This window comes from Caretta caretta, chromosome 3 (assembly GCF_965140235.1).
Source record: "Caretta caretta isolate rCarCar2 chromosome 3, rCarCar1.hap1, whole genome shotgun sequence".
Taxonomy (NCBI): Eukaryota; Metazoa; Chordata; order Testudines; family Cheloniidae; genus Caretta; species Caretta caretta.
In genome coordinates, this window is record NC_134208.1 from 56,105,701 (window position 1) to 56,132,641 (window position 26,941).

At 40.1% G+C, this 26,941-nt stretch overlaps 1 protein-coding gene across 4 annotated transcripts in view; it reads left to right on the top strand.

Moving 5' to 3' along the window:
• The window catches only part of COL19A1 (collagen type XIX alpha 1 chain), a 339,106-nt gene that overhangs the window by 35,359 nt on the left and 276,806 nt on the right, over positions 1-26,941 (top strand). For all 4 annotated transcript variants that reach the window (XM_048846009.2, XM_075126514.1, XM_048846011.2 and 1 more), the window contains exons 5-9: positions 6,191-6,314; positions 6,694-6,969; positions 11,708-11,788; positions 13,852-13,977; positions 14,501-14,563. In XM_048846009.2, coding sequence (XP_048701966.2) covers positions 6,191-6,314; positions 6,694-6,969; positions 11,708-11,788; positions 13,852-13,977; positions 14,501-14,563 — 670 coding nt within the window. The remainder of the gene's footprint in view (positions 1-6,190; positions 6,315-6,693; positions 6,970-11,707; positions 11,789-13,851; positions 13,978-14,500; positions 14,564-26,941) is intronic.

Sequence of the window (26,941 nt, forward strand, 5' to 3'; positions counted from 1 at the left end):
CCTTGCTGAACTATCCCTTTTCATGGACACAGGCTTTGTTCCACTACCTATTTAGCGAGGAGGGTGGGCTCCTTAACTAGCCCCCAGCCCACCTGGTCCCTTTCCTTAAACATTTCTTTTAAAATTGTGAAATCACCACAATATCATTCACAAAAAATACTGCACTGCCCAAACTCCTATATCCTTCAGAGTTTGGTTTAACAGAGCAAGATCGGTTTAAAAGGAGTAATCTCTTGAACAAAGTATCATCTTTGGATTGTTTCCTTGTAAACATTTTCTACATAGGTGCAACCACTATTTGCCCACACTCCTATATCCTTCAGAGTTGGGTCTCATATAGAAAACACTGCTTGAACATATTTCTTTATGAATCTCTTTTACCTGTATAACTCTTCTGTGCCCACACTCGTTCAAAACACAAAGTCTATACCAATCCCACAGGTGCCCCCAAGTTTTTACCCTTCTGCCTTACATACTCGGCATATAGGTCTAACAAATGCTGCCAAGTTTGCACACTTTTCTGAAGCTCTGCCATGGAACCCTAGGGATTGTGTCCCACCTTGATGAGAGCCCTCTCCAGCCAGGAGAGGTCCTCAAACCCCTTTGAAAGAGGCAACAGGGTCCCGTCCCTTTTTGTCACCCCTCCCGCGGCTCGGGCATCAGGTCCACCAACCTCCCGTGACACCAGTGGGCCAGGCAGTGGGACTTCCATGTCCACGCTACCTAATGCCCGTGCTTCCGGCCTTGAACCCATCGTGGATGACATCTTTCCACGACCGCGGGACTTCTGAGTCTGCGATCATACTCTTTCGTTTCCTGAACATGCCGACGCAATTCGTTAGTACTGCCAGTTAGAACAGTTGGTGTGCTCCTCAGAGGCCCCCACCCCACTTCTCCATCAAAAATGTGACAGATTTATGTTACCAATCTGCCTGGGGCTTCACGTGATCAGGCTGAGGCCGCAGGAACTTTAGGGAAGAAGATGAAGGAGCACACCAAGTGACTAAGTTTAAAGCTTTATTAACCAAATAACAGCAGTGAGTGCTGGGCGCGCCCTACGTCACTCATAGGGAGGAAGAAAGCATTAGTGCCCGAGTCCTCACCCACTTTCATACATACACATGCACAACCAAAGGCTGGCCAAGCCTGGGTGTAAGGTAAGAAGAAGGGGGGTGGTAGGAGGGTAGAAGAGAGTTCTGCCCTGTGCACAGGTCGTCTAGGGTCCACTATAAATCTCCGACTTGCTTCAGCTCTCAGGAGGGTTTTAAGCCCAGGCTTCTTCCAGGGGCATTTTCGTCCAGAACCCTTGTCCCCCGTGCTCTTGGTACCAGTCCAAACCGGCCTTCCGCGGCTTCCTTAGTTTCCTCAAAACACATTGGTTTCAGGGTCACACGACTGTTGTTTTTTAACTTAGTGACCTTTGCAATCTTACTAGTTTTGCAACCCCTTCAATTCTGTCTGGTTCTGTTCTCCTTTCTCACAGCTGGCCGGGTTTGAGATACAGGCTTCTGGCTGTTTGGCAGCAGAGAGCTTGTTTGTGTGCGCTGGTCTTGGGCTGCAGTTTCGTTCCTTATCTTTGGGCCTAGCTGGATCGTTGAGTTAACCCGTTCCTTTCTCCCTTCCTCCCCCTTTGGCCTCTTATAACCTGCAAAGGAATCTTCCACTCCACACTCACACCTTCAACCCTTCCCAAAATACTTTCCAGTGCATATAAAGGCTTTAGCAATATACAACACTGGTGCTGACCCAGGGGACCTCATGGGGTGGGGAGGGGCATTTTATTGTGACATTATGTGTGTGAATGTGTGTTCTTTGGCATACCATACAGCGCTCTGATGTCACAGGGAGGACACTCTGGGTGTTTGTGGACAGGCTGGTGGCAGGTGGCTGATACTACAACCTATGCTAGAGTTCAAAATAGATAGGTTTTACACCTTTGTGCTGTTCAGGGAGTGTAGAGTGCAGACTTTTTTTCATCTGAGCCTGTCTTTTTTTCCTATGGCCACACTTTCTTTCTCTGAGCTGCTCACATATTGGGTGATACTGCATCATGCCATCGTCACTGCGCTATGTACAGGCACAGTATAGTGCTACATCAATCTTCATGTAACTTGCCTCTTTTTCACTAATGTGCAGTGCTGTGTACTTCCTTTACTATTGCAAATAATGGATAGCTCATTGTATTGTTATGGGGAATTCCTTTTACATGCTCACACTGATAGGAGCACCTAAATTGAACACTATATTAAGCTTTCAGAGAGATTCTAAATTCCAGATCTAATGTTCTGTAAGATTCTAAATTATAATTTATGTTTTTCCCATATTAACATTATGGTGTTCTCTGATTTAGGGTATGTGTCTTTCTGTGAGCGCTATTGTGTATTAAAACACGTCTCTTTAATACACCCTAATTTCGGTTCTGATCAAAGGTTATATAATTTCAATCTTTTTGTCTTAGTATAACACTTTTACTAATCAGCTCTGTCTAGACACTCTTTAAACCAGGTAGCTGCTTTTTATTCTATTATATATAGTTAGAGCCATTCAAGTAATAGAAGATAGGCAAAACCCAATCTTTCTTGAGGATACCAGTTTTTCAGGCTCCATTCCCTGGATGCCTGCATTATGGAATTCACCATTAAATGGGAAGCACATCCTGTAAAGGATTCATTAATGATTTTCCATTAATTGGTCACCAGGGAATGTTCCTTTACTTGTGCTGTTGACATTCTTCCTCCCCTCAGAGACTAAATGCATGCCTTCTATGTGCCTTTTGTTAAATTAGGTCTTTGGAATACAGTAGCTATGCTGGCATAATGCAATTGGGATAACTGTAAAGTACAGTTTTACACTGGTCTATTTTCCAAAGAAGTGAAGAGCATGAGGAGAGAGTTGTTGTTGTTGTTTTTGGTTTTTAAATGTGATAAATCAATGAATCAGCTACATAGGTCTATTGACTCACCAGTCCATTGTGAGTCTGATCCTTCTAGTGTGAATCTCATTTAGAAATCTAAAATTCTTCAACATTTTCAGCATTATCAGAAAATCATATGAAGCATAATTAATAGATTGTGGGATAAATTAATTCCTGGTCTAACTCCATTTAAATCAATGGAGTTACACTAGGAATTAATTTGACCCTGTGTGCTTTTTTTCATTTACTCTAAAATGCTCTCCTCCATTGTCACTCTTCCAGCTCAGTGACAAGGGAAGCAAGAACAAGCCCATTATATCTGAACTTTTATTCTGTTTCCCAACTGTTTGATAAACAGTGCAGAGAGAGGGATGTGTTTTTCGTGTGATGCACACTGCACAGACAGGCACAATTCTCCTTTGTAGTATATCTGAGGTAAACTTTCAAAAGACAATTAAACATTGTTCATTTAGGCAGCATCACGAATGTCCTTGGTGCTTAATGGAGCTAATGAGAGAATCACTGAACTGTACTTTCTTGTAAACAATGTAAACAAAGTGCCCAGAAACTTCTCCACTGTATGGCTTAAAGACCTTTCTCTTTCCTTCTCCCCTTCACACCAACTTCTTCAGAGTTTCCTAAACTTTCACTGCCTCTCTCTCTGACTGGTAGAAGATTTTGACGACACTCTTCTGCCTCAAGAAATACCAGCTGTTCTGACTTAATTCTCGCAGTAGTTAAAACCCTCCCATGTCTCCTTAATAAGGTGTTCAGATATCATGGTGATAGGCACCTTAGGAAAATGAACTGTCAAACGCTCCCATGTACAGATGTGCTGTGTGGGTTTGTGTTGGGATGGGGGACCCCATCCAGTGTGGGGTGAGTTCACCCCATCCTTCAAGCTGACCTCTATCTCTAGGCCGTGACACCTAAGGGCTAAAGTCAGTAGAGTTGACCCGATCTGCAGGGGTGTAAGGCCTAGTGGCCGGAGTCTATATAATCATCCTGGTTCACAAGTCAGTGAGGCCTAGTGGCCAGTGTCAATAGAGATACCCCAGATTCTCAGGGCAGTGAGGCCTAGCGGCCAGAGTCAGTAGAGTTGCCCTTCAGGGCAGGGCTCTATGGCCTACTTGCCAGGTGGGGCATGTGGGCAGCCATGGGTGAGTGGGGCCATGCTGGTGGGTGAGTGGCGGCCAGGGTAGGGGGACCCAGGTCCTCCTTGCTCCACTGGGTCTCAGCCCAGGACCCTATCAGTGGTGAGTGTGTCTGCCAATGAGTCAGGGATCTCTGTCCACAATGCGCTGACTATCATCAGGACAATGGGCTACTTCCTACTGTGATACTTGTGGTGGCAATCTGTGCATCTTCAGGGTCTCCGGGTTCCTCGGCCGGTGCCACTCCCTGTAGCTCAGACCTCCCTGGGGCATCCATAGTTAGCTGGATGTCTGCTTGGGTCTTGGTGCCTCTGGCTTCCACGGTCTGGGGCTCCAGTTGCACCCGGGCGGGAGTCAGCAAGGAATGTCCTTCCTCTCCGGCAGTCAGCCCAGGCTGAGCTGGGCTGCTCCCTCTTATACTGGTGCTCCACCTAGATCATGCCCAGTAGGGATGTGGGGACATGGCTTCCTCCACCCACAGTGAGGACTTAACCTTTCCCCGTCCAGTGCGGGGCGAGTTCACCCTGTCACAGGATTATGGGTGTCTGTCACAGATCCTACTTGTCTTACATTTTACTGTAAAACAGGACTGGTCCTACCTCTTAAAAATAATTTACTGCTCATCGAAGGAGGCTCTTATGTATTGTTTAGATTTGCAAGTACATGAAAAATCTTGCTCTCATGAACTGGGGCACCAGTTCACTTCTTTCTAAATGGGGACATGCAAATAATTGATATGTAGATTCAGACTACCAACCTTTTTAGAAACTATGCCCCTTTCTCTTGATCTGAGCCTTCCCTAACTCACCTTTGGGAAAACGAGAGTATTCCAGCATAACCACCTTCATGACTGAAGGATACAAGAAGCCCTCAAAGCAATAAATTATTGTACTTTTAAAATCTCACTTCAGAATCAAGACCTGAAAAAGCCCTATTTTTTAAAAAAAAATGTTCATATATTTCACATAAAAAGACAAAAAGATAGCTGTGCAAAGACTATCGGTAGCCAGGCAGATTATTAAAATCAGTCCATAAAAACTACAAAAACAAGAGCAAAACAATGTCAGTCCCCCTCTTGCCCCACCACCAACAAAACAACCAGTCATTGATAACATAAAAAAACCCATCACATCTCAAAACCCACAGAAATGTTTAATCTGAAACAGACTGCAGAACATCACAAGTGGATCACACGATATGCTTTCACATCTTATCTTGATCTTCCACCTGCTCCTATTGCTTTTCTCAAAACAAATATTTCTTTAGACTCTTCTAAATCACTTACTTTTAAGATGAACCTGGCAGGATTTCATTGAGCATTTACATGTGTAATTGCTGCACTGCAAACTTTGAAATATTTAGGTATTCTTGTTTTTGTCCCAGAATAAGTGACTATATGAATTGATGGCAAAACTTCTGTGTACTTTTTCTCAAGTGGTAAGAGATGATGTGTTTTATGCATATATTAGTTTATTTTCCTACCCGATCTGCAGATAAATAAATTATAATGCAATATTCATTAATGTTGGAGGTTATCTCTTGTTCCTATTACATTAGGAGGTCATATTGACAGATGTGGGATTACAAAAGGCTGTAAATGAGTGTGTAATTGTATTAACATCTACAGTGATATAAAATTAAACCATTTATATTGCATGGTCATGGGGAGGGTGAAAGGGGACATTTGTCTGCTTTATCAGATTATCAAGTTTCAGGCATTCTGATGAGGGGAGTGTCTATAAATCCAGGTGGACACCGTGTATTTTTTTCATTAGACAAGTATTGTTCCCTGAGTAATGAAATATAGAATAGCATACTACAAAATGCCAGTGCAGTTTTGTTATATATGTATCTGTTGTTTACATCTGTTTCACCTGTTCAAAACATTTCTTCAGTGCTGGAAAAGCAGTTGTGTTTGCAGCATAGTAACTTTCAATTTCAAAATTCAAAGACTTAATTATTGCAACCTTTGGCCTCAGTAGGATTTCATGAGTGTAAATGAATTCATGATTTGATACTGTCTGTTGAACATATGTCTGCTGTATCTTTAGTTCCCTTCCCCCACCTTCCTTTCATGTATCAGAATAAAAAGAACCAGTTTTCTTTCCCCCTGCACCCATAGGCAAGTATTTCCAAATGGGCTTCCTGAAGAATACTGTTTAATAGCCACATTCCGTGTAAGACGAAACACCAGAAAGGAGCGGTGGCATATATGGCAAATTTTAAATCAGTATGACACCCCACAGGTAAGAATATATTTTATTTTTCACTTAGTTTTCAATTTTTTTGTTGGAGGAGGATAGGATAGGTTAGTGGGTCTTTTGCCTCTGGATTCAGATCTAATTTACATAAGATAAATCTGCTGTTCTGAAATAGCATGGTGGTCATTATTCAAATCACAGAAATACAGAAGTTCAGCAAAATTTCTCCAGTAATATTGGAATGGTACTAGGTGTGTTGCAATGTAGGATGGATGGACACTGAAAAAGTTACGTGAGAGAATATTTCATGATTGCTGCCTAATCTATGCTATTAGGTTGCTCACTTATTTTTCTTCCTGGTTTATGTACAGTCTGTGTTTGCTTGTAATTCCGATTTATACTAAATTATGCTTTTTTTCCCCAGGTGTCTGTCATAGTTGATGGTTCAAAAAAAGTTGTGGAATATATAGCCAAATCTGCTCAGGGAAATGTGCTACACCACACCTTTAAAAATCGTGAAATTTATCCTCTCTTTGATCGGCAGTGGCATAAGCTTGCCATTAGCATACAGTCAAGGATCGTTTCCCTCTATGTGGATTGTAACTTAATTGAGAGATGGCAGACTGATCTAAAGAACTCCGTTGACTTTCAAGGAAGGACTTTCATTGCTGCTCGAGCTGCAGATGACAAGCCCGTAGATGTGAGTTGTACCAGTGAGATGATTCTTAAAGCAGAATGGGATAATATGGAAATCGTGTTTTAAACATATTTCTAACGGCATACTAAATAAATATGAAAACAAAACAAAATGCAAAAAAAGAATACCCATTGGGTGTTTTACACCAGTTCACTGTTTGATTTTTTTGATATCCTCTTCTAAACAAGGTGTCAACTCATGCAATCTCTATTCAGGCAAAACTCTCCATTGTTCTAAATGGGCAGTATTGTCTGAATAAGGACTACAGAATCGGGTTCCTGTTTTCAGTATTATTTACATTTCTGTATCCATTTAGAAGTTAGTCATTTTGACTTATTACTACTATACTGTTTAGGGCTCACTTTATAGTAATAATTTTGTTTTCAGTTTTCAATTTTCATATTATCTAATTTGTCATCGAAAGGGAAAGAATGTATAACATGGTTAGCCACTCCAAGTATTTTCATGGGAACCATTAAATCCTCACCTACGCAAACATGGTAGATGTATGAGTCTGAAAATAGTATAATTCATGCAACTACAGTCAGGAGAACTTCATAAGATGATTATTATTATCTTTAAATAAAATGGTGTGGTAAGAACTCTGCTGCAGTGGCAAGGCAATTGAATCTCCCTATCCAGTGATAATGGGGCCTTTATTTATATGCTATCTGAGTCACCAAAGTAACCCTTACATAGATCAATCTATATTCTACTCCAGAGATTTTTCCTCTTATACTTTTTTGTGGAAAAACTCAGAGGAAGTAATTTGAAGTTGTGAGAAATGTTAGTTTTAATATTTAGTACACATCTGCCTACCAGGTTTTAAGCCTACTGTGTGGGGTTTAGAGTGATGACATGAAAATTTCCAATTGCATTCTACACTCAGCACATTATTATTCATGTTAACTGTTTTACTTTATTTTATATTATTAGCATAACCTAGCATTATTGCAGAGCTTGATCTTGCACAGTGCTGAATACTCTGGACCTGATCCAGAAACACACTTAAGCACGGGCTTAACTTCAGTGGAACTACTCGTATACTTAAAGTTAAGCAAGTCCTTAAGTGTGTTACTGGATGGTAAGAACATAAGAACGGCCATACTGGTTAGACAAATGGTCCGTCTAGCACCGTATCCTGTCTTTCAGCAGTGGCTGTTGCCAGATGCATCAGAGGGAATGAACAGAACAGCGCAAATTATCGAGGGATGTATCCCCTTTCATTCAGTCCTGACTTCTGGCAGTCAGAGGTTTAGGGACACCCAGATCATGGGCTTGCTTCCCTGACCATCTTGGCTAATCGCTCATGATGGACCTGTCCTTCATGAAGGTATCCAATTATTTTCTGAGCCCAGTTATACTTTGGGCCTTCAAAACATTCCCTCGGAATGAGTTCCATAGGTTGACTAACCGATGTGAGAAGTACTTCCTTTTGTTTGTTTAAACCTGCTGCCTATTAATTTCATTGGGTGACCTGATTCATGTATTATGTGAAGGGATAAATAACACTTCCTTATTCACTTTCTCCACACTATTCATGATTTTATAGACTTCTTTACCATATTCCCCCTTAGTCATCTCTTGTCTAAGATGAACAGTCTCAGTCTTTTTAATCTCTTCTTTTATGGAAGCTGTTCCATCTCCCTAATCATTTTTGTTGCCCTTCTATGTGCTTTTCCAATTCTAATATATCTTTTTTTTTGAGATGAGGCAATGAAAAGTGCAAGTAATATTCAAGATGTGGGTGTACCATGGATTTATATAGTGGCATTATGGTATTTTTTTATTATCTATCCCTTTCCTAATAGTTCCTAACATTCTGTTAGCTTTTTTGACTGCTGCTGCACACTGAGCAGATGTTTTCAGAGAAATATCCACAAGATTTCTTTCTTGAGTCGTAATAGCTAATTGAGACACCATCATTTTCTATGTATAGTTGGGATTCTGTTTTCCCATGTGGATTACTTTGCATTTATCAACATTGAATTTCATCTGCCACTTTATTACCAAGTCACTCAGTTTTATGAGATCCTTTTGTGATTCTTTGCTGTCAGCTTTGAACTTAACTATCTTGAGTAATTTTGTATTGCCTGCAATGTTTGCCATCTCACTATTTATCCCTTTTTCCATATCATTTATGAATATATTGAACAGCACTGGTGCAGGACAGATCCCTTGGGGACTCCGCTATTTACCTTTGTCCACTGTGCAAAATGACGATTTATTCATAACCTTTGTTTCCTATCTTTAAACCAGTTACTGATTCATGAGAGGACTTTCCCTCCATGACTGCTTAGTTTACTTAAGAGCAGTTGGTGTGGGGCCTTGTCAAAGGCTTTCTGAAAGTCCAAGTACACTATATCAATTGGATCACTGTTGTTCACATGCTTTTTGACATCCTCAGAGAATTTTAATAGATTGGTGAAGCATGCTTCCCCTTTACAAAAGCCATGTTGACTCTTCCCCGACATACTGTGTTCATCTACATGTCTGATATTTCTGTTCTTTACTATAATTTCAACTAGTTTCCCTGGTCGTGAAGTTAGGTTTACTGACTTGTAATTGCAAGGATTGCTTTGAGAGCCTTTTTTGAGAAACTGGTGTTACATTAGCTATCTGCCAGTCATCTGGTACAGAGGCTGATTTAAGCGATAGATTACATACCACAAATAGTAACTGCAATTTATATTTGAGTTCCTTCTGAACTCTTGGGTGAATACCAGCTGGTCCTGGTGACTTATCACTACTTTATCAATTTGTTCCAAAACCTCCTCTGCTGATTCCTCAGCCTGGGACAGGACCTCAGATTTGTCATCTAAAAAGAATGACTCGGGTGTGGGAAACTCCCTCACATCCTCTGCGGTGAAGACCGACAAAAAGAATTAATTTGGCTTCTCCACAACAGCCTTGTCTTCACGGAGTGCTCGTTCAGCACTTTGATCATCCAGTGGCCCCACTCGTTGTTTGGCAGGGTTCCTGCTTCTGATGTACTTACACAAAAACTAAACAGGAACTTTTTTTTTTTTTTTTTTTTTGCTAGTTGCTCTTCAGATTCTTTTTGGCTGGCCTAATTATACTTTTACATTTGACTTGCCAGAGTTCATGTTCCTTCCTATTTTCTTCAGTAGGATTTGACTTCCAATTTTGAAGGATTTCTTTTTACCTCTAAGCACCTCTTTGGCTAACCAACAAAGTAAAAAAGGCCTTTTTTTAGTCCTCTTTGCTGCTTTTTAAAATTTGGGATATACTTTTAGTTTGAGTCTGTATTATGGTGTTTTTAGTTTCTATGCAGCTTACGAAAGTGAAATGCTTGTGACTTTTAATTTCCATTTATCTAACTTCCTCATTTTTGTGAAGTTTCCCTTTTTGAAGTTACAGTCTACTATGGTGGGTTTCTTTAATATTTTTCCTCCTACAAGAAAGTTGCTTTAATTACATTATGGTCGCCATTACTGAGCTATTCATCTATATTCCACCCTTGGACTAGATCCTGTGCTCCACTTAGGACTAAATCAAAGATTGCCTCTCCCTCTGTGGGTTCTGGGACCAGTTGCTCCAAGGAGAACTATATGGTGTCCAGAAATTTTGTCTCTGCTTCCTGTCCTGAGGTGACATGTACCCAGTCAATGTAGTTGAAGTCCCCCATGATTATTGGGTTTTCTGTTTTAGTAACCTGTCTAATCTCCCTCAACATTTCAAAAGCACCATCACCGTCCTGGTCAGGAGGTTGGTAGTATATCCCTATTGCTATACTCTTATTATTCAAGCACGGAATTTCTGTCCAAACAGATTCTATGATCAAGGCCAGAGTACTTATCATCTTGCACGTTGAAGCCCATATTTATTTAAAATGTATAATGTCTCCCACCACCTCAGGACCTGCCCTTAAATCTTAAATACAGCCCAGCCATTAAAACACAATAAAAGACCAAATTTTCAGTGGACTTCGCCAGTAGGGAATTCCCCTTGCATGGGGGAAATCCACTGACATAAAGCTGGTGGAGGCCGTGGAGATGGTTCCTGCACCACCAAGCACTCTTGATACTCCCCAGTGTATATGGTGTTTTTGGGGAGAGAGGAGGTGTGCTGGGGCCAGGGCAGGATTGAGGAGGGGTTGTTGGGAGCAGAGCCGTGTTATGCCAATTTTCCTCTGATAAAAAGTACCTTATGTGAGTGATTTAAGTTAGAGTAGGTAGGCCACTGCACTAACTATAATCAGCTAACTATAATCAGCTTCCTGGGGCTACCTCCTCTCTGACAATCCATCCTAAAGTATCCAGAATAAAAGACTTGATTCCTGCTCTTCAAATGACGTAGTGGAAAGGGCCAAGCAAAGGCCTGTCCAAAATGGTAGACCATACTCTGGCTCTAGTGGATTGCTAGAAGAGCTCACTTTAGGGGTGTGAGATTGAGAATGCACTTCATTGAGTATTTAAAATGCAGGACTGATAGCAAGAGTGATGCAGAGGATTACAACTTCCATGAAGATAACTGGGTCCCAATATAGGATTTACACTGCAGTAGCTGAGAGAAGAATTTGGTCCATCATACTCGTGATTTTTTTATTAAAAGTTCTGAATTTGTCTGTTTCTTACATACTTAAGTCAAATGTGATATTTTCAGAATGACCGATTATAATGGCAAGTTCTGAAAATTACTGTAGTTTCCACTAGTGCCTAAATATATTCCTTTTTTACTGTTGATATAAATCCCTACTCTTTTTTACATTTTTTAACAGATTGAACTTCGCCGCATAACAATTTATTGTAACCCAAAATTTGCAGCTCAAGAGACCTGTTGTGAAATATCTGAGGGCATGGTAGGTTATTTGTAAAAATGTAAATATAAAACTGAAAATGCATTAATCATCTTTTATGACAAAACTTTCACCTTATTTTATTTAAAGAATGTAAACAAGGAGCATGGCTACGTTAAATTGGTCTTTCCTAAAAATGGGATACATTTTCCAGGAGAGCTCTTGCTAGGTGGATTGTTGAAACAGGATAGCATTGGCAAAGCAGCACTTCAGTGAAAGAGGAATATGAGGGACACTGTCCGAATAAAGAACACTGGAGCTGCCATGCCCCTCTTTCTAGATACAGTTATCCATACTAATTAATAATCGAGGAAGTCACAGGTAGAGTGATTAGAATGTAGATCTTTCCCACTGAGCTAAAGGAATGGGTGGTTCCAGAGAAAAGAGAGAGTTTTATACTTTATTATCAGCTTTACTTATGATTCCATTATGTGTCGACAGTGGGGCTTGTGGAAGGGGCATTACAAACCTGTATGAGATAGAATGGAGTGGAGAGAGAATGGGCCAGAACTTTTGATAACATACTTTCATTTTAAGACTATAAGGAAAATAGAAATAAAGAAAATAAACAACTGAATGTCCTGTTCCTGACAACTATATTTTTATCTTTGATGTAGTTTGCATTTTTTGGATATGCATATAGTAAAGATAAGGTGCCATATTCATTGAATTCAGTGGAGTTACTTTTCTCCTTTGTTTTGACAGATACAAGCTATGTGGGCTTGAAGTCACTGGGATTACTCATTTGCTTGAAGCTGAGCATTTGAATAAGTGCTTTGCTGAACCAGGCCCATATTTTTTAAATAGTTGTACCTGAGTTGTGCATGCAAAATGTGCACTAGGATACAACTAAACACAAATTTGAAGAGAAGAAGAAGCTGTGATCCTGCAGTCATGGAATTTCACCCAGACTATATCTCTTGTGCAGAATTTTGCTTCATAATATAAGCTTTTCTTTTAAAACAATGCATTTTAAACAGGCTATGAATCAACTAATAATTTTAGTTATGTATGGAAAAGGTCACACTAAATTTATGTTTGCAGTATTGTATCCATGATGGTCCCATGATATTAGAGAGCCAAGGTGGTGAGGTAACATATTTTATTGGACCAACTTCTGTTGGTGAGAGAGACAAGTTTTTGAGCTACACTGAGCTCTTCTTCAGGTCCTTCTTTAGCCACCTTGTCATATTGAATTTATAGCATCCTTAAAGTACAGTTCCACTACGCAGATAAAAGAAGCTTTGAATTCTAGTATATCTTATTCCACAGACAGATGACAAAGCTTCCTGTGCTGAAGATGTAAAATGAATGGCCTAAACATTGTTACGTTATTATAATCATCATAAACGTAGTTGTTTTAAAGTAACTATTGTAAGCAATTTTATATTTTCTGATTTTTATAAGCCTTTCTTAGCAACCATAATGGCTAAAAATGCATTGTTTTAAAAGAAAAGCTTATATTATGAAGCAAAATTCTGCACAAGAGATATATTCTGGGTGAAATTCCATGACTGCAGGATCACAGAGACCCTGGTTATGTCTTCATTAGAATATGCCAGTTTCTATTCACCTGACTTTCAGCATACCTAACTAGTAGCCTCAGCTCAGATGGTTTCCAGACATTTGAGCATTGGCTTCAGTTTGGGGGGTTTCTGAACGGTAAACCCAGCAATTTACATTACAAAAGTGACAACCTCCCCCCTTGCCCATGAGCTCCCCTCTTAATTTTAATCATTTCCTGGGGTGACCAGGTGGCTCAGTAGCCTTTTATTCCCCTCTTCCATTTTCAGGGAAACTAGGTTCCTCACACTGTGACAGGAGAGATCGTGGATTTCCTAACATTGTATTACACCTAGAGTGACTTCTGTTTTATTTATAAAACAGGCATATTTGCGTAGGTTTGGTTTCAGTGCAGAAGGATCACACATCTTTAGTCTTCATTTTACTGGTACTGTGTGCAGTAACCTGAGACAAAAAAGGCTGAATAGGAACAATGTTTGGATTTTTACTTGTCAGTTACCAGCAGTGGACTCAATCCAGAATAATCATTATTTCTATTTTAGTGCCCACTGGAGGACAGTTTCATTACTACTTCTTCGTCACCAGTGACTGTTCATGTCAGCAAAATACATGCTCTTCCAGTAGGACAGCAGGAGTCTAAAGACCAATGCCTCTGCTTTCCAAACAAAGTATGAGAGTCTTCTTCTACACTTATATCCTTTATCTTGCATGCTTTGCAGATTCTCAAGCTGTTATTTAATGCACCATGCTGTTTAATTGATACAGGTGTAGAAATTCTGAATTTCTTTGGAGGTGTGGAAATGGTTTATTTCTGTGGTGGTGCACCTAGCCTTATATTTAGAGGTTAAGATAAAATAAATGTAAATTAAATTAAAAGTTAATGTTTGTTAGCTTTACAAGATTAAATGTCTTGAATACACAAAACAAATGGACTGTTGTTGGATCATCTTCAGAAGCAGCATCAGAAATGAAAACTATTCTTTCACAATTATATTTTAACCTAGATTTGCGTATGTGAGAGTTCACTATTTCCTGGAATCTTATCTTTTTAGTGTCAAATGGCAGCACTGTATCATTGTCCCAGTGTTAGTGCCATATTTGTCTTGACCGATTTGTATTGTTAAAGTTTCTGTGGTAGAAAAAGGAAAAATATCACATATTTCTGTTATCTGAAAACTCATTTTTAAACAGGGTGAAGCAGGATTGCCAGGAGTAGCTGGTTTGCCAGGTCAGAAAGGAGATAAAGGAGAAAAGGTAAGATGCCAATCCCCTATGACACCTGCCAAGGCTTTACCTCTGTTTCTTCCTTCTTTCTGTAACAAGACAGCTTATTCAGCTTTTTTTTTGAGAAATCCTTTTATACATCTATTAAATATATTAATATAAAGATTGAATTAATTATATTATAATAAAACAGAATGGTACCCATCCCGTGGTCCTTCCATTTTCCTTGTGCTTTTCCTTTTTCCTTACTACCACTGTTCTGGACCCTGCAGGAAGACAGACAAGAGACCCAGAATGTGGTTTCACTAGGCCAGTGCTTTAAGTAATATCTGTGTAGTCTTTTATTTTATTTAATGTTAATTATGCTATAGTGGGTTCAGCTCCGGTGGCTTCAGTCTCAAGCTCAGTAGAATTATGTTTGTTCTAGATTTAGACCTCACAGGAACACATGAAACCACAGAAAGAAAAGGAGTACTTGTGGCACCTTAGAGACTAACAAATTTATTTGAGCATAAGCTTTCGTGAGCTACAGCTCACTTCATCGGATGCATGCAGTGGAAAATACAGTGGGGAGATTTATATACATAGAGAACATGAAACAATGGGTGTTACCATACACACTGTAACAAGAGTGATCACTTAAGGTGAGCTATTACCAGCAGGAGAGCCGGGGGGGAGAGGGGGGTGGGGACGGGGACACTTTGTGTAGTGTTAATCAAGGTGGGCCATTTCCAGTAGTTAACAAGAACATCTGAGGAACAATGGAGGGTCGGGGGGGGGGGGGGGGGAATAAACATGGGGAAATAGTTTTACTTTGTGTAATGACCCATCCACTCCCAGTCTCTGTTCAAGCTTAAGTTAATTGTATCCAGTTTGCAAATTAATTCCAATTCAGCAGTCTCTCAGAGTCTGTTTTTGAAGTTTTTTTATTGAAGAATTGCAACTTTTAGGTCTGTAATCGAGTGACCGAGGAGATTGAAGTGGTCTCCAACTGGTTTTTGAATGTTATAATTCTTGACGTCTGATTTGTGTCCATTTATTCTTTTACGTAGAGACTGTCCAGTTTACCAATGTACATGGCAGAGGGGCATTGCTGGCACATGATGGCATATATCACATTGGTAGATGTGCAGGTGAACGAGCCTTTGATAGTGTAGCTGATGTGATTAGGCCCTATGATGGTGTCCCCTGAATAGATATGTGGACACAGTTGGCAACGGGCTTTGTTGCAAGGATAGGTTCCTGGGTTAGTGGTTCTGTTGTGTGGTGTGTGGTTGCTGGTGAGTATTTGCTTCAGGTTGGGGGGCTGTCTGTAAGCAAGGACTGGCCTGTCTCCCAAGATCTGTGAGAGTGATGGGTCGTCCTTCAGGATAGGTTGTAGATCCTTGATGATGCGTTGGAGAGGTTTTTAGTTGGGGGCTGAAGGTGATGGCTAGTGGTGTTCTGTTGTTTTCTTTGTTGGGCCTGTCCTGTAGTAGTGACTTCTGGGTACTCTTCTGGCTCTGTCAATCTGTTTCTTCACTTCAGCAGGTGGGTATTGTAGTTGTAACCATAGTTGAAACCGTAGGCAAGTAACACATAAAAGTATAAGAACAAGGTCCATTATATTTTAGCAGTTTTATTAAACTTGCCAGCTTTGTTGCCAACAAAGTTATAAATGTTACAGCAGGTATAATTCCTAAATATAATCATATATCAGTTATAACTACAGACATACTCATATCCTTCTAAGTGGTGTTAGAGTCTGACGGCCCTCTTACGGATTGATCATCAATTCAGGGATGGTCCCTGCTGAAGGTTTCCCATAGGAAGCTCAATTTTCCCACTCTGGGCATCCTTTTTTATAATGTGATTTTGTCTATAACCATTCTGGGCATGTACATGGAAGTGTCAACCCTCTTTTTTTGATTGGTAGCCGAAAGATTAAATTTTAAATTATAAAATGCAAATGTAAAAGCAAATCTTGTCTCCAAGGTCTAAACTAGCTAAGCTAAAATCTTGCAGGCCTCAGCATTTTATCTTGTGTTATTTATATCGAATACATAATTCCTCTTAATACTAATTAATCTTATACTTCTATAATTCTGTAAATTAACTCTACTTTTCCTCTACTTAATATACTATAAATATAGATAATGTAACATTAATTAATTATAACATTACACAATAAATGGATAATAAACTAATATTATTGGCTATATGTGGTAACTGTCTGGCAATAACTCATCCAGTGCAGGTCATCTTTCCTTTGTAATCCATACTACCTGGATCACCATGCCATAGCCCTCAGTCCCCACATACACCTCTGAAGGGGGAGCTGTCTCAATGGCCGTGGCTCCTATCCCTACATTCCCTCTCTACATTGGATTCAGAGGTGTTTGATCTGTAACATTCTGCCTGTTGGAAGGACCCCCACTCTCTTGGCTGTTGCCACTGTGACGGGTTGGATCACAGAAACCCCTTTGAGAATGCCACCTGATGTGCCGAGACTACCTCTGAGCCTGTTTTCCCTGCCAGCTTGGGACTTCAGAACCTTGCCTTGTTTGAGCCAGACACGCTTGCTGCAAACACAGATCCAAGTCTGAACCACATCCCACACAAGCTGCAGGCTTAACTGAAAACAGCTTAAGAAGTGCTCCTGTCTCCAGCACTCAGATACCCAATTCCTAATGGGGTCCAAACCTGAAATAAATCCGTTTTACCCTGTATAAAGCTTATACGGGGAAAACTCATAAATTGATCGCCCTCTATAATACTGATAGAGAGATATCCACAGCTGTTTGCCCCCCCTCCCCAGGTATTCATACATACTCTGGGTTAATTAATAAGTAAAAAATGATTTTATTAAATACAAAAAGTAGGATTTAAGTGGTTCCAAATAATAACAGACAGAACAAAGTGAATTATCAAGCAAAATAAAATAAAATACGCAAGTCTATGCCTAATACAGCAGGAAACTAAATGCAGATAAATCTCATCCTTAGAGATGTTCCAATTAGCTTCTTTGACAGACTAGCCTCCTTCTAGTCTGGGTCCAGCAATCACTCACACCCCTGTAGTTACTCTCCTTCATTCCAGTTTCTTTCAGGCATCTCCTTGGGGTGGAGAGGCTATCTCTTGAGCCAGCGGAAGACAAAATGGAGGGTTTTCCCAGGGGCATATATAGTCTCTCTTGTGGGTGGAAACCCCTCTCTTCTCCCATGTAGAATCCAGCCACAAAATGGAGTTTTGGAGTCACATGGGCAAATCACATGTCCATGCATGACTCAGTTTTCTACAGGACATTCCTAGGAAAGCTCAGATGTGCATTGGCATCTATCAAGGTCAGTTGTTAACCAAGTACTCCCAATTACTTGAATAACCATTTCACACTATGTTGACCAAATCTGCCTTAGGTGCTTTCTACTGCAAACACTTTAAATACAAGCATAGAGCCAACGCTCATAACTTCACATATAAAAATGATACATGCATACGAATAGGATGAATACATGTAGAAGAACATAACCTTTCCAAGGATATGTTACATGGCATATCTAGCATAAAACATATTCCAGTTATGTCATATTTACACTCATAAGCATATTTCTATAAAGCATTATGGGGTGCACCATCACAGCCACTTCCTCAGTCTTGCACCCAAGCATGGCCTGCCAGGGCTTGATGCCCAGATTTCATCACAGAGGGTAGGGTTGCTTTGCCAGCCCCATAATGTGTGGGCAGTAGCCAGAAAACTCATAACCCCATTCTAGTCTGCTGCCTACCAGCTGTCTGCAGTGGAGCATACACCGCCAGCTGCTGCTAGGCTTTCCAGGGTAGATGAAAGCCAACAATTTGCAGCTTTCAGGTACAGAATTTAAGTTAGTCCTGGAGAATATTTTTAACTGCTCTCAAAACTTTTCAACCAAGTAACATAAGTATTCCGCAAGTAGCAAAAGTCAGAAGTCAAAGGGTATTTGCCTGAAGTTTAATACATTTAGATATAATTTCTCAAATAGTGGTTTTCCACTTTCTGCTGAGCTGAAAACTTTACCTTATTTCCTGTTCTGGAAACAGCTTCCACATCCTTAGCATGGTGTGCGGCTACTCAGAATCTTATTTAGGCATGTGCTGATTACATTGTATTTTGGATCAGGTGATATAAACAGCCGAATACATCATCTGTGTGTAATAATCCTTAAGAAAAATAATGTCCCTGGTAGTAGCTTGAACAATGATATATTTAGCGAACATGCATCCTGTGTTCCTCGCTTTATTGGAATATTACTAAGTTACTGTAAAATATTCTTTGTTTTTATTTACTTATCCATTTGAAGTGAATTTAGACCTCATGAAAGGTGCTAGACTGACATCCCTGGAGAATTAAGTATTTTATTATGGCAATAAGCTGCTCCAAGGTGTACATTCATAGGCTATTGGTATATGCCTTAGGTATATTGCAGCCACAAAGGCAGAGTGCCTTCAGACATCAAAGTGCCTATTGATGCACATCCTGGATGGTTTATGGCTATTAGAGTATGATTCATTAATTTACATTTTAATTAAAAGAAAAAAAGTGTCTTTCCACTAGGAAAAATACATTGAAGCAGGATAAGAGAAATTACTAAAGAAAAGAACTCTCAGAAGACAGGAGGAGTAGTTTAAAATGGCCCTTTTCTCTCTCCACCTGCTCTCCTGGCCTTCATCCCCTTCTTCTTCCCTTCCTCTCCTATTAAATTCCTAATAAACAGAATTGACAGCCTTAAATCACCTCCCAATTTAGGCACCTCAGGCCTCCTGAAGCTAGAGAAGTAACGGGGCAATGTTTAAGGTGAAGTTTAATTTTAGGGATATAAAGTGGTTTGAGGCTCCCAATTAAGTTTCTTAGGAATTTGGGAGGGGGCAAGAGGAGGCAAACACAGGAGATCAGAGGTGGAGTGGGCATGTTAAAAACTTTTGCTGCTTTTTCAGCCAATACCCATAATGTGATAAATGATGTGGAAGAGAAGTAGAACATAACAAAGAAAAAAATCTTTCCTCTTACGTACTTTCTCTTTTATCCAAAATATGGTGAGAAATAGTCTCTTTCCTTTGATGAGGTTTCAGCTCTGCACCATTAAAAGTGGATCCATCATGAAAAAGATTTAACCAGCCATTAGAACTTGGCTGGGGAAAATTGGAATTCTCAGCCATTATGATCTGGCGTTCTCATACGCACGGCTCTGGCAATAGCATCATTGCAAGGTTCTCCACATTACTCTGCCAGTGTGCCTCTCTTCTCCTCTGGGAAGGGGGAGGGAGGGAAATGGGACTGCTTAGAGGGGGATGATATTAATTAATTCAGCAAGTGGATTTAGTTCCTCTCTTTTGTCCTGAGATTGACCGCAAGGTTACTACTTAGTGCAGTTATGACTGGTGTGTTTTGTGATGTGGAGGTCTGTCCACTAGGCACTGGACTCAGATCACAAACTCATTGAATTTAATAGCCATCAGATACTAACTATATTTAGATAAACCTTCCCCTGTTCAGATTCAAACCAGTGACCCAGAAGGAATTGTTCTTTTCAGTTAGGTCCACGAAAATATATATTTGGTTCACTGTGTCTAACCTGCAGTGTTAAGTCTCCAGACATTTACATTTTTCATCTGTTTTAAGTAGTAGCCTTAAAGTTTTCATTCTGCCTGAAAAAGGAAAGAAAATTCTTCATGTAAAAAACCATAGCCACATACATACTGACATCCTGGTTGATAGCAGTCATTGAACCTGGGAACTTCAGAACTGAAAAGAGGACTTTCTGCTTGAGCTGAGAGCTCCTTTGGTAATGTGAATGTGGTAAGTTGTAGTTGCTCAGGCAATCTATTACAGGGAGACATTGTTGTGTGTTCTAGACCAGTGTATTGCAGTTACAAAATGAGAGCTTCACAAAGCGCATATTTCCTTTTTTCAGTATCTTGCTCCCATATATGCACTTGGAGGTCATGTGTCAGCATATACCCACTAACTCTAGAGAACATGTGGTCTCTGTCTGGCTTCTTTTTAGCCTAAGCTCCCCTGACTCCTGCTAAAGCTTTTATATTTATCGTGTTCTAAAACCCTCAGAATGATTCCCTTCATATCTGATGTTCATTGCACTAATTAGTGGTGGGCAACCCTCAAAAGGCTTGGAGACTCAATTTAGATATAGATCCAGAAGTCTGGACTCCTGTTAGAAATATGAGTTTCTTGGGTGTGCAAAATTAGACTGGATTTCTTATGGGCACAACTTTCTTTTTAACTTTCTAGTATTTCTTTCTTCTAATTAGACCACAAATTCAGTGAGACTGGCTTTTAAGGTAGCTGGACGTTTCTGTATCTGGTGCCAGTTGGAACATAGACGTGTAAAGGTGCAAATGTGAAAACTTAATCAAACCTAAAAAAAAAAGCTGGATTTAGGTTGGGTTTGAGTGCTGACAAAGGTTCACGGGAGGGTAAATTTTCATTTTATCTGGACCAGTGTGTCCATTCCTACTGAGGACAAATGCAGAAACGTAATGTGACACTTAGGAATATTTATGTGCACTAGGCCAAATTATGTCCACACTTCCACCCATTCACTGCATTTGCATGTCTCTTGCTAACAAAACCATGGCCTAATGTGTGACATAATCAGTTGGTACTTTCTTTCTCATATCAGATTCAGTTCTTGAAACTGATTGTAGATATAGTTTTCTAACTTAAGAATTAACATTTCATATTGTCATGTAAATACATTTTACATTACTTCAATCCTGAACTTGCAAATATGTATCTTTGACCAAAATAAGTTTTTAATAACATATCTTAGGGCTTTAGAGATGAAATGAATTGAATTTGTCAGCTTAAAGACAAGTTGCTCTTGTCATTCTTTTTAACACATTTTGCTTTAGGTCAGTTTTGCTATATGTGATCCTACAATTGTAATGCACAATAAAAGAAAAAAGGTACCATCTTTTGTATTCAGTACTAGCATATAATTTCTAGTTTTACAATAGGTGCACCACGTAATAGCTGCATGACATGAAGATTTAAAAGGTCAATTGCCTTTGAGGCATTCTGAATAGTTAATGTAATGAGATGATCAAAAAACAGTGCTGCAGGTAGTGTCAGATGTTCAAAATTGCTTCCACTTCAGACTGGGAAATGGTTAGCATCATAAGAAGGGAATATGTTGCTGTCCACACAATCATTATTTAAAACTTGGTTTTGTTTTAGGAGGAATCTTGCAGGAAAATTGAGAGGAACATTTTATTATGTTGATCTGGTAAACTTCCACTCTGTCTGCTTATGACTTGACAGAAGTGGTGAGCATTGTCAAAAATATAGCAACCCTCCTATTATCTGTAACATATATCAAGACTCTGAAGAGTCTGCTATTTATTAAATATTTTACTTGGTAAACACCTTGAATTCTGTTGCAAAGAATTGTCATTATGTTGCCATTCACAGTGAATATTAATGATAGGTTTAAATTCAGTTTTTAATCACAGGTCATTGTGCTATTTCAAAATTTAATTATACTGAATGGATTTCATGACCCATAACATTGACCAGATCTTTTCTATGTTCAGTTTATGAAACTGTTACCATCTTTAGTGCATTTAAGTATCGTTGCTCAGTGGTTGGATGGATGAGCTGACAGTTTATTTCCCTGTGGTTGTTTTAGTGTTCCTTCAAGGTCTGCATTGCTAACTTTGTATGCGGAAAATCAGGGTATTATCATCTTGTACAAATCTGAGACAAATGGTCCTTTACTCTCTTGCAGCCGTGAACATCTTTTCACCCCTTTCTCCTTGTTTTCCTATATTCCTCCTTCTCTAGCGATCCCATGGCATAATAGCCCGTCTTTTTGGCTAAATTCACTCTGGAACCATTATCAGTACCATTCCAGAACTGTCCAGAGGGTTTTTATTTTATTTTTTAAAATTAGTAGCACAAGGTTCTCTACTCTCACAAGGCTAAGGTAACACTCCTACCTGCAGGACCGTAGAACTGAGCAGTTTTGAATGACAAGTGTGAAATATTTGTATTGTACCTTTTATCCCTTTCAAACTGACCCTGGTTTCAAAGTTTGGGATGTATCCATAAACCTGAAGGATTATGTTTGTACCAAGGGGAAGTCTGTGAGGCCTTCTCAGATATCTTCACCTTCCCTAGAAACCGTTGTCTAATTAGAGTCATTGGAGCAGGGGGATGGGATCCTGGTCTTCCACTTTCCCAGCCGGTGCCTCAACCACCAACTACAGAGTCATTTTCTCTCTTTTTCTCTCTGGCCCAGTGACTCTTGAAGTATTTATCCAAAGTGGAACAGCTTCAACAGGAGAGACTAAGTGAGCCCCACATCAGACTATCCCATAACTCAGTGATTAGAGCACCCTGCTGAGAGGTGGGAGACCCCTGTTCAAATCCTTTCTCCACTCAAATTAGAGGGGATAAATGAATCTGGGTCTCCCACATTCCAGGTGGGTGCTGTGACTACTGGGTTAAAGGTTATAAGGTGGGTGGCAGCACCACCACTATCTCCAGCCACTGTTTTGTGTGGAGGGAGGCAGGTGCTTAACTTGTCCTCATAAGAAATTACTTAGGCACCGAAGCCACCTGACTCCAAGAGAGGGGTTCCTGGTTGTGGATTGCTAGCAGAGATAGGTGCTTCCCTGAAACCTGGATTTAGAAATCTAAGTCCCTTGAGGGGGAGGGTGAAGGACACACCCCTCTCCTCAGCATCTCCCATTGGCTATTTTAGGCAGCTCTCCACCTAGCTTGCTGGCTTTTCTGAATCACATTCTGAGGTGTCTATAAGTCCCTTTGTGGATCTGGGCCTTAGTGGCCTGGGCTTAGTGTGTCCCTTTCCTGCTACCTATGAAGGAGTCAATTGTGTCCTGGCCTCTCTCCAATACCTTTGGTGTGTATTGGAGATTGGCCGTTCCTGATGGTCCCTTTAATAAGATAAAAAGTAGGGAAAGAGGCAACCAGGAACCACCCCTCAGAGTATGAGGGAGAAAGGCTGCCTGTCTCCAGGAGAGGTGCGAGGTCACTTGAGCCTAACGCTTAAGGGGTATTATTTGCTCTCAACTCAAAACACCAAGGATTTCACAGTAATTGGAAGAATGGGCTGGTAATAGAAAGGACAACAATGCAAGGGAGAGAGATGGGATTCCTGTGGTTGTCAGAGTGTATTCAACTATGGTATAACTTCCAAACAACATAAATAGATGGGTTTGCTTCCAATCTTTGTGAATAAAACATTTGGGTTCAGTTCACCATAACCTATAGGCTCACACAGCTCAGGTTTTGAACTCAGATTTTCTTTTACAACTAGACCACCAGACTGATCAGATTATATTAATTAGTTATATTTCATAGTGCATGAACATTTGTTACGGTGCAGTGTAGTTACATTGTGATTACAGTATGGTTCTAATTTTTGATACCTGTAATCAGCAATAATCCTTATAATCAGATTCTTAACTCAAGTGCCCAACTCCCGTTTCTGCCTTTGAAAATCTTCCCCACATTACTTATTAGTAGCCCTTTAGTTTTGTACTTAATACATGGTTTGTTTAGAACCCTGCCTTTAAATCCAAGTCTTAACCCTGAGCCAGCAAATGATGGGTGTCTGGTGTAAGCAGTCTGTTTTGTCTGAGTATTTTGGAAAGCTCAGAATTAACCACTTTGCCTGATTAAAAATTGCTGCTGTTAGTTTCTCTCTGTCATTGATTTTAATTCTGTTCTATTATTGCAATCATTTGTTGTTATTAATTTATTTGTTTATATTTATAAAGCACACATCCAGTATTCAGTGTATTGCTAGCATGCTCTGGGACAAGGAAGACTGGTCAAGCAGATGGAGCATAGGGCTGGGAGTCAGTGAACCTGTTTTTTCCTCTGATTCTGTGCCTCAGTCTCCCTACCTGTAATCTTGAGATAGTGATGCATGCTCACCTTTGTAAACTACTTTGAGACCTATGAATGAAAAGCAAAGCATGGTGGTTGTTATAGAATAACAGCAGATAAAATAATAATGTACATAGAATCATAGAAGGTTAGGGTTGGAAAAGACCTCAGGAGGTCATCTAGTCCAGCCACCTGCTCAAAGCAGGACATACGCCAACTAAATCATCCCAGCCAGGGCTTTGTCAAGGCGGGCCTTAAAAACCTCTAAGGATGCAGATTCCACCACCTCCCTAGGTAACCCATTCCAGTGGTTCACCACCCTCCTTGTGAAATAGTTTTTCCTAATATCCAACCTAGACCTCCCCCACTGAAACTTGAGACCATTGCTCCTTGTTCTGTCATCTGCCGCTACTGAGAACAGCCATCCTCTTTGGAACCCCACTTCAGTAGTTGAAAGCTGCTATCAAATCCCCCATCACTCTTCTCTTCTGCAGACTAAATAATCCCATTTCCCTCAGCCTCTCCTCATAAGTAATGTGCCCCACCCCCTAATCATTTTTGTTGCCCTCCATTGGACTCTCTCCAATTTGTCCACATCCTGTCTGTAGTGGGGGGCCCAAAACTGTACGCAATACTCCAGGTGTGGCTTGACCAGTGCCAAATACAGGGGAATAATCATCTCCCTTGATTTGCTGGCAATGCTCCTGCTAATGCAGCCCAATATTCTGTTAGCCTTCTTGGCAACAAGGGCACACTGTTGACTTATATCCAGCTTCTTGTCCACGGTAATCCCCAGGTCCTTTTCTGAAGAACTGCTGCTTAGCTAGTCGGTCCCCAGCCTATAGCGGTGCATAGGATTCTTCTATCCTAAGTGCAGGACTCTGCACTTGTCCTTGTTGAACTTCATCAGATTTCTTTTGGCCCAATCCTCCAATTAGTCTAGGTGCTTCTGGACCCTATCCCTACCCTCCAGTGTATCTAATGCTTCCCCCAGCTTAGTGTCATCCGCGAACTTGCTGAGGATGCAATCCATCCCATCATCCAGATCATTAATGAAGCTGTTAAACAAAACTGGCCCTAGGACCGACCCTTTGGGCACTCCGCTTGATACCGGCTGCCAGCTAGGCATTGAGCCATTGATCACTACTTGTTGAGTCTGACGGTTGAGCCAGCTTTCTATCCACCTTATAGTCCATTCGTCCATTCATAGCCCTACTGATTCTTTTTTCTGCTATTTACTCTATCCTGATGTCTGCATGAAAGCTCAGTCGTTCTTATATAGGGAGTATAATCTGTATGCTTTACACTTTGCTTATTAAAATCACAATTATATGATGCAGGAATAACTTCATAATCCAATTTGCTATGGAATATAGTTGTCTTAAGGTCTTCAGGAGGAAAGTCTATCTACTGTTATGAAACAGCTGTGTAAATTTAGCATGGTTGACTAGTTCGTAAGTCACTCACACTTAGAGCTCTTTTTTACATAAGTAGCATATAGAACTATGAATTTATAGCATATAATATGTAAAAATATTCTGCTGAATATAAAATGGTTCTGGTCTCTCTTAGTTGAAAGTGGCATAGGAAGCAAAGTATGATCTAACATTCATTCTGTGGGTGATTAGGCAAGGAAACAGGAGTCATTTCTGCTGTTCACCCTCTCATAGTGCCGGTGGCTGTTTGTCAGTCACAAACTAAAGATTTTATTCTGCAGTTGGGATTGAACTAACTTAACATAACTATATTCAAGACAATTTCAATATGAAAAAAACTGAAAAAAAAACTAATCATTGCTTCAATTCACTGGATTTGAATTTTGCATGGAATGCAGCTGCATAAACATGTGTAACTCATTTTGCTTGATTTGCTGATCCCCACTCACATGCCATTAAATAAGAGTTGCCAGCTGGCTTGTGCAGCTGCAGTCATTTCCGTGGGGTTTCTGTGAATGGATGTTGTGGCAAGAGAGGAAGAGATAAGGACAAAGGCAAGGGTTATACGCAAGAGAGTTGTATCATTTCAAAGTTCAGGTAGTAGTCACCTGAAGAAATTGCCTGCTTTTAGAAACTGATAACCAGAAAACATGATCTTCAGTCTCTAGATTTTTTTCTTTTCTTTACTTGGTGTCTAATTCTGTAAACTTTTCCTCCCACTGAGTAGCACTTATATGAGTAATGCCATTGAAATCAGTGGGATTACTGTCATATGTGCTATTGACTGAAAAGGGGTTGCAGAATTGAGCTGTTGACTGCTATCTAAAAGAGAAACTTTCTTCCTAGGAGTAAAAGAACTTTGCATTTGTGATTATTAGAGTATCTAATAATCAGTCAGTGTTTTTGTTATCTTCCCTTATTTTAATTTCAAAACTTCAGATTCTCATACTTGAAATTATTAAGGAAAATTTAGGTGTTTTTTTCACTTTTTTTTAAAAAACAATGGTCCAGATTCTCAGTTATTATAAATTGCCATAGGAGCATTGACGTTAGTGAGGTTATGCCAATTTACACCATCTGAGG